The sequence below is a fragment of the Belonocnema kinseyi genome, chromosome 6, assembly GCF_010883055.1.
Source record: "Belonocnema kinseyi isolate 2016_QV_RU_SX_M_011 chromosome 6, B_treatae_v1, whole genome shotgun sequence".
Classification (NCBI taxonomy): Eukaryota; Metazoa; Arthropoda; class Insecta; order Hymenoptera; family Cynipidae; genus Belonocnema; species Belonocnema kinseyi.
Window position 1 is genome coordinate 40,019,349 of NC_046662.1, and position 12,447 is coordinate 40,031,795.

The window sequence follows — 12,447 nt, forward strand, 5'->3', positions numbered from 1 at the left end:
AAATGAAATGTTAATGAAAACCTTTGGAAGAATGTGTTTCTTTAGTTAATGAAATGGATAATTATTCAATTGAAAATTACATTGTATTAATTTCAGACTCAAGAATTGCTTAAACACTATCCATTGATATCATTATTGATAGCTGAGAAATAATTATATCATATTAAAATATTTTTTATGAATAATGGATCATACAGATGCTTCAAAAAAGTTCATTAATTTATCATAATTTATGGTTATATAAACAAAAATATTCTATGTCACCATAATATCATTATTTTTTAGCTATAAATAATGGTATCAGTTGATAGTATTCTGTCTATTTTTGAGTTTGTGATGCATACATGTGTCATTTTAAATAGGATAACTATCTTTTTACGTGAATGGTCACTGAGTGAAATTTTATTTTTTTAAACTGTGAATTTGATTTGATGATATTTCGGGAACAAGATCAGCCGCGGTTTTGGTGCTTTCATTTTCTAAAACCCGAAATTCATACAAATGAAGTACCCCAGCCATTTTGCATTAATATTTTAATCATATTTATCATTTCTTGATGCGCATTCTGAATATTTATGTACTATTTCAATTAGTAGCTTTCTGTATTCATTCTTCGATATTTTTTAAAAGTTTGTCTAGGCTAAATATTTGTTTCTAATTATTTATAATTACTTATTTTCTAGGGTAAAATCCATGCAGTACACATGGCAGCTCGAGAAGGTAATCTAAGAGATTTACAAAGTGCTCTTGATCGTCGTAAATTTGCAATAGCTAGAGATGGATCTTCGCCTCGTGGAGCAACACCTTTACACGTGGCTGTGATTTTTGGACATACTACAATAATTAGGTAACATTTTTAAATTACATAATAATTTTGTATTTTTTTATATACTCCATGTTTCTCTTGTTCATACAATACATATAATTTTAAAATAATTTGTATTTCATCATTTGGTAATATAATAACAATTTTATAAATTGTAATAATGACATTTCCATCATTTACACTCTGTTGTTCGTACAAGTAAATGTCCTTCTGAATCAATAAATGATAAAGTTCGTGTCAGTATTTTTTATCTTTTTCTAAATCGTTTGCGTATCGTGTGATGAGCGATAGGAGTTTATAATTAAAATAGTGCAGTATAATTTTAGATTGCTCTTATTGCAATTTGCAAAATTTTTATAGGGAGTGCTATATAGCTTTTTAAGATAGATATATAAATACTATACTCTTTACTTAAACAAATTAATTAAAATTATCTAAATGGAGATTTTGGTCAAGTAACAGAAATATCTTAATTTTCAAGGGCTACAAAGAAATTATTTTGAAGTTGAAGTATTCAAAATTAATCAATTTAGAATTAACGAAGGATTTTAATTTGAATAATTTTCAATATTTCACAATTTTAAACAGCAATCCTTTAACAATACATAATTGGAACATTTTGAACGCTTAAAAAAACAATTTGAAACAGCCAAACCAAATCTGAATTTCCCATTTAATTACTCATCATTTGCAGTAAATACTGAAATTTAAGATGTTATTTAAATAATGTTAAGCTTTATATTACAACTTCGTAAAGAACTAAATGTATTAAAATAATTAATTACAAAAAAAAACAAATTAAAACGTTTGCCTTTACCCCATCTTGTTCTGGACAAGACGGGACAAAGATATAAATATTATTAAAATTTTTATCCAAATTTTTTGATTAAGATCCAAACTACAATTGTTTTAAATGTTAGAAATTTTATTTGATGATGAAGCAATAATAATTCGTTTTGCAACAAGAATTTAATGTAAATATTCATTAGAGTTAGAAATAGATTCATTTATGAGAAATAATTGATGTTTAATACAGTTTTCAGAAAGATAAACACTTTTATGACTGAAAAAGAAGTCACTAGTACAAATTTAAAAACTTTCAACATCTCTTTATTACAATAAAAATTGAAGCTTCATAAATATTTATATTACTACTTACTTACAAAAAAGGTTATGCGACAGACAGAAAAACAGTAGTGTCCGATCTCTCCCCAGTACGAGTGCCGATTAGACCCAAATAACACTCCTAAACAAATCAACCTCCTAAAATTTCAAACATTACTAATTATATTTTTCATTTGTTCTAAAACGACCGTATCAGTTCGTCTATCTATTTATAAAAAGACTGTTACATTATTAGATCATTTATTTACGCAACATTTTGTCAACCTGCTTGTTTCGATTGTTATTATTTTCAGTTGAGTGATAGGTAAAAATGAATATGTTAATTAACATTGTGCATTTTTCAGTGAAACCACAGCAATCATGAGATTCTCATTGTTGCAAAAAGCAGCGATCGGGTTTTTTCTATTGGATTCGCAAATTGGATGGTTCAGAGTACTAAAAAATATAGTTTTTTCATAATCCAAAAATACACAGGGTTAGGGGAGCACTTCATTTTTCTTTAAGATTTATATTTTGTATACAAAATTTGTTGAGTTTAATTTAGCTGAAATATCTAACAAATTGTTCATCTTCGCGAACAAGTATGATTAAAATGTCAACAAAAATTTCCAGATTTTTAATCACAAATCGTTGTAAGCAATAATGTTCCTTCTATACGTATATCTGCAGAAACATCTGATAAAATTGTATATAATCATTCAGAAAAGGTGAATTTTAATTATTACTTTTCCAAAATCCTACGTGCAGTATATTTGTTACAAAAAATATTGTTCGACCCCGCTATAATTTTTGGATATTCGTAGGATATTCGTCGAATTTTGTTAAGCTTCAAAAGCACGTCCATCATAACATTCTAAGACAATATTCTCCGTGTCTAATTTTTTTCAGCATATGGTCTCTTTCGGCTAATTTGACTGTACCATAATGTCATAATTACTATCCAAATGAAGTTAAATATATTTATTAAACGAAAAAAATTCTAGTTTTTCTCTAACCGCTCGGAAAATTAAAAACATTAATTTTTTGATTTAAAACCCCGTTTCTCGAATTTTCTTTCACTAATTACTTGTGCTTGATGTCGGACAATGTTGGAAAAACTTTCAACCCAATTTTCTTATCAGGCAATTACCTTTTATTCATACACGCAATCTTAAAACTACAGGACAATTTCTGAATAATTCTAACTTTTTTCAAACGCTCGGTTCTTTGATTTTATTTTACTAATAAATTACTTGTGCTCGATGTAGATTGAAACTTGTTTTTCTATTGTTCAACATCAAGTACAAGTGGTTAGTGAAATAAAATTCTAGAACGGTACGTTCAGAGAAATATGAGCATTTTTCCTTATAATAAATATATTGAACTCCATTAAAATAGTAATTATGACTTTATAGTAAAGTTAAATCCAGATACAATGATGTATTTCATTATTTTCTCGTTAACCAAATAATCCAAAACTTGGTTTTTTATTTTAATTTTTTGTCTTCCCGTTTATAAGCTTTGCTCATTTCATTTACATGACAATAATCTGCAACTCCCATTAGGAGCACACTCAACTCCCGAGATTAGCGCGGTTTTGGGCATGGCTTGCATTGACCTTCAGCCCTCGAGCTGTTTTTCACACTTGACTGGTCAGCCCCTACCGCGCTTCCCACACCGCAAATTCCATGGCCTCAAGTTCTAGGAATAGCGTAAACTGAGGGTGCTTATTTCGGGAGTTAAGTGTACACATTTTGTTCTCTGTTCTCCGTTCTGATTAACGCCCTGTTCTTAATTTATTTTTTCTAGATATCTTGCGGGAAGATTTCCTGAAACAGCGCATGCAATGGATCTCGATGGAAGAACACCATTACATTATGCGGCCACCCTCGCTGACAACGGGCATTATTATAATCTTCTTTTACATCTGGGAGCGAATCCTCTCATTCAAGATAAAGTAAGTTTCATTTTGCTATAAATAGTTAATATACATACGTATACATACCGAAAATAATTTGATTTCTATAAACATATTCAAATATACGAGCATAATTGTATTCTATGGGGAATGATTATGAATAAGTATGAATTATGGCATATTTAATGGTTTTTTAAAAATGGAATTATCTGTTTTCTTTCAACGCATAAATTAGTTGGGTCAAAAGGCAGAATATTATAAACAAAATCAAAACGATTTATCACATAAGAAGCTTTTACGTTCTTTTGGGGCACATGAGAATCTTGCTGATGAAATGCTCACCGACAAAGGTAATCTTTCTAGCAAATTGCAGCACATGTTTCGCACCTTTATTGCACCCAAAATGAGTGCGCAGTGTTGAGTAGTAATACGCTTGTTCCTTAAGATTTAGTTTTTAATTTTGAAGTGAATGTTCAAATATAATAATCAAGCGTATTTTCCGTTAAAAGTATTTTATAAATATTTAAACCTCAAAACAACACTTCATTATCATACAATAATTTTTTAATTTGTATTCGTATAATCGCATGATATCTTTGAAATATTTATTATTGCAAATAGAAATTACAATACTATTAGAGTTGCACCTTTTTTTACTCAATTTTAAATTCTTATGTTTTTTTCCTTTGCATTCTCAATGTAAGCAGTATTGCTGGAACTAAACATTTTCATTTCGTTAAAACCGACTGTAAAAATATTTCAAGAATTGTATAATTGAGCAAATGAGATTAAAATAAGCAGGTTTAAAAAAAAACTTTGGAACAAAATTTAGTTCAGAACATTACGGGTTGTCTTGTAACATTTTAAAAATAAAATCTTTTATAGGCGGAATAGTTGAATTTTCAGTTAAAAAGATTAATTTTCAATAACAGAACAAAAATTTCAACGAAATAGATGAATTTTTAGTTGAAACGATAAATCTTCAAGAAAAAAGTGATTAGAAATCAATAATACAGCCCCACAAACAAAAAATTCGGCAAACTGAGCTGAACGACCATAACCACAAGTTTTTGGGATCGCTGAATCCGAATCCGGGATCAGATTAACCACATCAAGTCATGATCAAGGTCTAATGAAGGTCACAATTTAAGAAAAACAATTAAATCGGCTTGAACCACTACATTTAGACTTTTTTGGGGTCCCTAAATCCGAATCCGCGGTTATTTTTAAGCCATCAAGTCGGTATGAAGGTAATCGCAAGGTCAAATATAAAAAAACCATGGAATAGGAGAAAACCTTTACTCTTATACGTTTTTGGGATCGCTGAATCTAAATCCGGGGTTCGTTCAGCACCGTAAGTTCGATTCTATGGTTTTCCTAAGTTTGACCTTGAGATAACTTTCATTCCGCCCAAATAGGGTAAAAATGACACCGGATTCGGATTTAATGCCTCAAACGTCTGAAAGCAGTAGTTTACTCCAATTCAATAGTTTTTCCTCATCTTTACCTTCACTTGACCTTGATCCTTATATGAAGGGTTTCAAATGACCGCAGATTCGGATTTAGCTAACCCAAAAACGTCTGAGAGTAGAGGTTATCTCTGATCCAATATTATGCTTCTTTTTGACCTTCACTTGACCTTGATCCTGAACTGATAGGGTCAAACTGACCCCGGATTCGGATTCAACGACCCTAAAACCATCTGAGAGTAGAGGTATTCTCCGATCCAATGGTTTCCTCCAATCCAATGGTTTTTTCCGATTCAATGCTTTTTCTTCTCTATGACCTTAAATTGACCTTTATCCTGACCTAAACGGGTCATGTTGACCCCAGATTCGGATTCAGCGACTTAAAAAACTTATAGGTATGGTGGTTCATCTCGGGTTGCAGGACCTTTTTGTTCATAGGGCCTTGTAATTTTCACTAAAAATATAATCGTCAGGTGTAAGCAACTGAAAAACAAAATAGAACTACAAGGAAAATTAATTAATTACAAGAATTCGATATCAGGGTAGCCACAAAATCTCATTTTCGAAATTGCTGAACTTTTCCTGTTCAATTTTTCATTTTCCGTGACGATTAATATTCAAAGACCAGAATCTTAATCATGTGACACTTTAAACATAGACTTCCTTATAATCGGAATAAAACAATTTTAATTAATTATCATTCACAGTTTTTGAAGTGTCTCTTACAGAAATTCCTTAACGGCAAATTTTTTTTTCAAAATCCCTCAGTTTTTTTCTGACGTGCCTCCAACCCGTTTCAACCTATTTTTGCCTGTAACGTTCTTAAATCATTTTTGCTTCGACAAATTTTTTTGAACTCACTTTTGTTCTTAACCCCTCAAATGAAGGCTCTGCAAGCAGAAGCGAGCAAACGCTCGAGAAGTAGACAAGATTTGGGTGACGCGAAGGAAACGCGACGAAAGAGAAAACGGATTCCGTTGTCTTTTTCTTCGCGTTCTCTCCACGCCATCCCCACTCTTGCCTACTGCTAATGCGCTCGTTTGTTCTGCTTACCGAGCCTTCAATTATAAAAAAAACTTTTCGAATTATAATTTCTCTTTAAATAATAAAATAGAAATTTTTGATCGATATTCATCTTTTAACTTGTCATAATGCTCAACTATCCCAAATTTTCATAAACGTAAATTCAATGCGTAATAAATACTGTCAATTACACAGCCACACAAAAAAGTGTGCCGATCTGGTAACAAGACACACGTATTCCTATGGATTTTAGGGCGCTGAATTCAAATTCGGTATCAAAAATCACCTATTACGACATGGTTGAGCCATAACCTCAAAAAATGACGAAAAAGCATGCACTGAGGCAAATAAATTTCAAAATAATGCCAGTGATGCAAATTTTCACTTCAAAAACATGTCGACAACTGTGAAGGATCAACCCTTGCCTGGTATCAACTTATTTAACATAACGTTACTTAACAGAACCTGACCTCACGTAACCTGAATTAACAGAAATTTATTGAACTATACGTAAAGCTCTGGAAGCATATTTTCCCAGTAGCAAATGTGTGCTACATCGAATGTGTCAACTCGAGCCTAACCTAGAAATAAATCTTATCTAGCCTTACCTAACCTAACCTAACTTTACGAAACACAATTAAACTGATTGTGTTGTCCCGTTGTGTTTGCGATACCGTTTCATTCACCTTCGGCTTAACCTACATAGAGGTTTAACCTATCCTAACATAACAAAACCTGACCTAACCTAACCGATTACGCTGGCAACCCTGTTCTTGCGTACTTTCATATTTTGACATTAATAGCAGTAAATGTCTGGAATTTCGTATAAGTATATCCCTTAAGTTTAAGAAAAGCAGAGAGAAACAAATTTTTAATAAAACTCTTATTCATTTGCATGTTTAAGTTACAATTCTACATTTTAATTGATACAAACATTGTCAGGTTAATTGAAATGGGGTCAATTCTACTTGTAGTTCTAAGTTTCTTCAAATGAGTAATGTCGTCTAAATTTTTAAACACCTGTAGTACAATGAAATGAATTTTATTGTGTTACAACGGGAACACTTAAGTTAAGTTGTGTTGCGTTAAGCAGAATTTCGTTAGGTTCTGTTAAGTTAGATTCATCTGTAGGTTAAGATCGAGTTAACCTATTAAATATAGCACACATTTAAGGCTGACAACCGTACACTTCCATAGCTACACGTGTGGTTGAATTTTATTTGTCTAGGTTAAGTTAGGTCAGGTTTTGTTAGGTTAGGATAGGTTAAACCTCTATGTAGGTTAAGCCGAAGCTGAATAAAATGGTACCGCAAAAACAACGGGACAACACAATGACTTTAATTGTGTTACGTGAAGTTAAGTTAGGTTAGGTTTTTTTAAGTTAGGATAGGTTTGACCTCTTTGCAGGTTAAGCCCAAGCTGATTCAAATGGTACCGCAAACACAACGGGACAACACAATCAGTTTAATTGTGTTTCGTGAGGTTAGGTTAGGTTAGGTTAGATTGATTTCTAGGTTAGGCTCGAGTTGACCCATTCGATGTAGCACACATTTGCTACTGGGAAAATATTCTTCCAGAGCTTTACGTGTAGTTCAATAAATTTCTGTTAATTTAGGTTAGGTGAGGTCAGGTTCTGTTGGGTAAAGTTATGTTAAATAAGTTCATATCAGGCAAGGGTTGATCCTTCACAGTTGTCGACATGTTTTTGAAGTGAAAATTTGCATCACTGGCATTATTTTGAAATTTATTTGCCTCAGTTCATGCTTTTTTGTCATTTTTCGAGGTTATGGCTCAACCATGACGTGATGGGTGATTTTGGATACCGAATTTGAATTCAACGCCCTAAAATCCATAGGATTACGTGTGTCTTGTTACCAGATCCGCACACTTTTTTTGTGTGGCTGTGTTATTAAACTTGCGTATACATCTGGATAACATAATTTTCCTGACGAGCGCAGTTCCTGGAGGTGACAAGTACTCCGCACGTCGAGATTTGAACGAGCCTGAAATGCTGGCGACCCTAGAACGTTGTTTTCGATTATTGGGAGGTGCTCGACGCGGCTCATTACCAAACACACCAGCAAACGCTGGTACATTATTGAGTCGTTGCTTAAAACGACCTGTTTTCGAACGTCTCAAGCACCGTGTGACCTGCATGGACCACAATCTTTTTGACGTAATTTGGCCCGCTCTCAAAAAATTTGATAAGTCAAACGGTAGTGATACGAATAGTATTAGTGGTAGCAGACCATCAAGCTCCTACGAGGATAACTTCACGGGACACGTTGTTGCACCAGACTACGAGAGTTACATAGTTTTCGCAGAGCTTTTCGATCCGCTCATCAGAGAAATTCACTGCCTCACAACAACTGGAGAACTTCCCGACCATCCTTCATCCAGTTTCTTCAGTGACGAAAAAGACGTCAACGAGAACATTAAAAAAAGTGCTCGACTGATAGAAACTTATGATCTGGATTCTAGTGGACAATATATTATTTCTGGAGTAATAGAATGTACTCGAAATTTGTCCAATTACCCACTTCCATTAACACTTACTGTTAACCAACTGGAGAACAGTGAAAAGGAAATAACAAGTGTTTTTATGAGACAAGAACTTGCAGAAATTTTGGCTGAAGGATCTAGTGAAGATGAACCAGGAATTTATTACACTCTGACAGAAGTTCTTGAACGACCCAGTGAAGTGAGAGTTCGGTTAGCAGCAGCAGGATTGCTCTCACCTATCACAGAAGCAGAGGAAACAGACACAAAACGTCTGCATGGAAAACACTGGCCTTATGGTCGAGGAGTTTATCTAGCAACTGCTGGAAATTTAGCGATTTGGGTGAATGTTCAAGATCATATCAGGGTGATTTGTTCAACAAGTGAGACCTTGCCAGGAAGACTTGGGAAAACCTATGTACGAATAGCGAAACTGATGAATGTTTTGGATCAGTACTTAATCTTCAAACGAGATCCGAAGTTAGGTTTTCTTAGTGCTAGACCGTCTTGTGTTGGAAATACTTTGAGGATTCATTTGATCATTAAATTTCTGATGTTGACAAAGGATCCTGGAAATTTGAAACATCTTTGCGTTGTTAGGGGTCTGGAATTAAAAGAGACAATTCGAAGAAGCATTGTCGTGATTGGGAATCAACAGAGTCTGTCGATTACGGAATTACAAACTCTGCAAGATTTTTGTAGAGCTGTGCTAAATATCTTGTCTCTGGAGAAGGAGATGACTTTAAACAATTCAATGAAAATTGCTACCCATATTGTCAACATCTTCCGCAAAAGAAAATCTAGCGCTCACAGTATTTATTCGTAAAAGATGGTGTTCAATTTCAGTGTTGGGAAGTAACTCGTTACTAAAATCGTTATATAGAGTTCATTTTTATGTAAATTCTCAGACCCAATTTTCAAGTTGCTAATAGTACCTGGCGTTTCAGTTATTTTTAATTTACTTATATTGTAGTTATATAAGTTTCCACACCTGCAGGGTTGCCACAAGATCCAAATTTCAAAGGTCTAACTTTTTCCTGGGTAATTTTTCATTTTTCCTAACCGTTATAAGTTTTTCTTTCAGGTATCAAAACAAACTTATACCTAGGATATCAATAACGTTAATTTATTCCCTTTAATTTTAAATTTAACTTATAGGCTTTTAGTGCCAACAGTCATACAGAATTTTGTAACAGGTCATCTACCGATTACATTTGGTAAAATTGTATAGTTTTTTATAATGGTGAAGGGCGAGGGGGCAATTAGAAGATCTTACTTAAGGAAAAATTTTACCATAAAAATACTAAATCCACATATAATAACACTTAGAGCTATTGCATTTTAATTAAAATAAAAAAATTAACCAAATACATAAAGTTTTATCTAAAAAAAGATCAATTTACCGTTAAAAAATTAGTTTAAACAAAAAACGCAATTTTATCAAAATAGTACAATTTTGAATCAAATCCTTGACTTTTCAACCAAAAAAGACAAATTTTTGACACAATAGATCAATCTTTAACAACAACAACAACAAAATTCTCAGAAAAAAGTGTAATAGTTGACATTTCAACAAAACAGTATTTTAATTTTCAATCAAGAACAGTTGAATTCAAACAAAAAATACGAATTCACAACAAATCAGTTGATTCCTCAACCAAAACAGATTAATTTTTAAAGTAAAAAGAGGAATTTTCAACAAAAGTTTGGGATTTTCAACCAAGTCAGATTTTTTGGTCCACAAAGAACAAAAATGTAATCCAGAAGATTGAGTTTTTAAGTCAAAAAGACGAATTTTCTGTAAAGAAGTCGAATTTTCAGCCCGAAAAAATTCATTTTAAACAGAATTGTTGAAATTTTAAAGTCAAATAAAACTAACTTTCTATCAAAAAATTTAATTCTTAACCCAAAAAGGGAGTTTTTAACTAAATAAATGAATTTTTAACAAAAGAACAAGAACATTCAACAAAAAAGTTTAATTTTCAACCGAGGAAATGAATTTTTATTCTAAATGATGAATCTTTAACCAAAATGAGAACGAATTTTTAACCAAGAATGGATTTTTAATCAAAGGAATTAAATATTTACCCAAAAAGATCTATTTTTATCAAAAAATCTGAGGCCTTAACCAGGACAGATTAATATTGAATCAAACAGTTGTATTTTTAACCATAAAAGATGTAATTTCTTTTTAAACCAAATAAGACATATTGTCAATAAAAGAGCTGGATTTTTAACACAGATTTTTCTGTTGAAAGAGAAAAAAAATCATCCAAAATCTTGAACTCTTATGCCAAAAGGACATATTTTCGATAAAAACGGTAAACTTTCTACCAAAAATGCTTTTTCGGTTAAAAAAGAAAAACGATTAATCCGAAATTTGGAATTGTGTGTCAAATAGTTACATTTTTAAGAAAAAGGTTAATTTTCCACCAAATAGTTGAATTTCTCACCAAAATAGTGGAATTTTGAACAAAACAATAAAATTTGTGACCACAAAATGAGCTTTCAACCAAAAACTTCTAAAATGATACATTTGTAAGACTTGTTATTGACACATTTTTATTCTTAAATATAATTTTATTAAGGATTCGAGTTTATTTAATTATAAAAGTTTTGTATGTGTGTTTATTCTCTGAGTTCATTAAATCTTTTAAGATTTTTATGCCGGGATTAGAGCAAATTTTATTGTATTTTACAAGGAGGGAAGTGGGAATACATTTTTTAGAAAAACGCTTTAATAATTTTGGATCATCCCTGAACTTCAACTTCAGTTTATCGAAAATTTTCGGAGACTTTCAGATTCTCCCTGACATTTCCTAAATTTTAGTTTTGAATTCCCCCTTCTAGTCAAAAAAGTTATACATAGTGGGAGATATTATGTATAATTTTCATCCGTTTTACTTCCTCATAGAAAAAGGTTTCTAATGTTCTACATTTTCAAATGTACTTTTTTTTACATAATTTGACATGATTCGACCTCAGGAGCTCGCAAATACAGTTTTTTAATATTCGTCCATAGGTGTATGTGTGTGTAGAAGTGTTTTTTTTTTAGTTTAGAAAGTTAAAAAAAAATTGTCTCATTTATATGACAACAACTTTTTAGATATTCAAAATACATAGAACAGTACAATATCTATTGTATTTGTTCGCGTCTTCGAGAGGCATTAATCGGCTCCATTTTTGAAACCTTTATAACCTAATAGTACTGATTTATAAAGTAAAAAATTGTTTATTCTATTTATACGAGAAAAGCTTTTCTGATATTTGAAATACAACAATACTTTATATAGTGTATTTATTCGCGTCTTCAAGATGCATCGATTGACCTATTGTTGAAACTATTATGACATACCAGTACCGATTTATGAAGAAGAAAACAAATTGTTTGTTCTGTTTATACAAGAAAGACTTTTCTTATATTCAAAATATAACAATACGATATCTATTGACTTTTCTTATATTCAAAATATAACAATACGATATCTATTTTATTTGTGGCCTATTTTTGAACTTTTTGTAATCTACCAGTACCGATTTATAAAATTTCAAAAAAACATGTGTGTATCCTGTTTATATTAGAAAGACTTTGCTCGTATCAGAAATGC

At 31.8% G+C, this 12,447-nt stretch overlaps 1 protein-coding gene across 2 annotated transcripts in view; it reads left to right on the forward strand.

The window, feature by feature from the left end:
* The window catches only part of LOC117174999, a 60,705-nt gene that overhangs the window by 26,152 nt on the left and 22,106 nt on the right, over positions 1–12,447 (forward strand). For both annotated transcript variants that reach the window (XM_033364488.1, XM_033364489.1), the window contains exons 11-13: positions 684–847; positions 3,740–3,887; positions 4,084–4,198. In XM_033364488.1, coding sequence (XP_033220379.1) covers positions 684–847; positions 3,740–3,887; positions 4,084–4,198 — 427 coding nt within the window. The remainder of the gene's footprint in view (positions 1–683; positions 848–3,739; positions 3,888–4,083; positions 4,199–12,447) is intronic.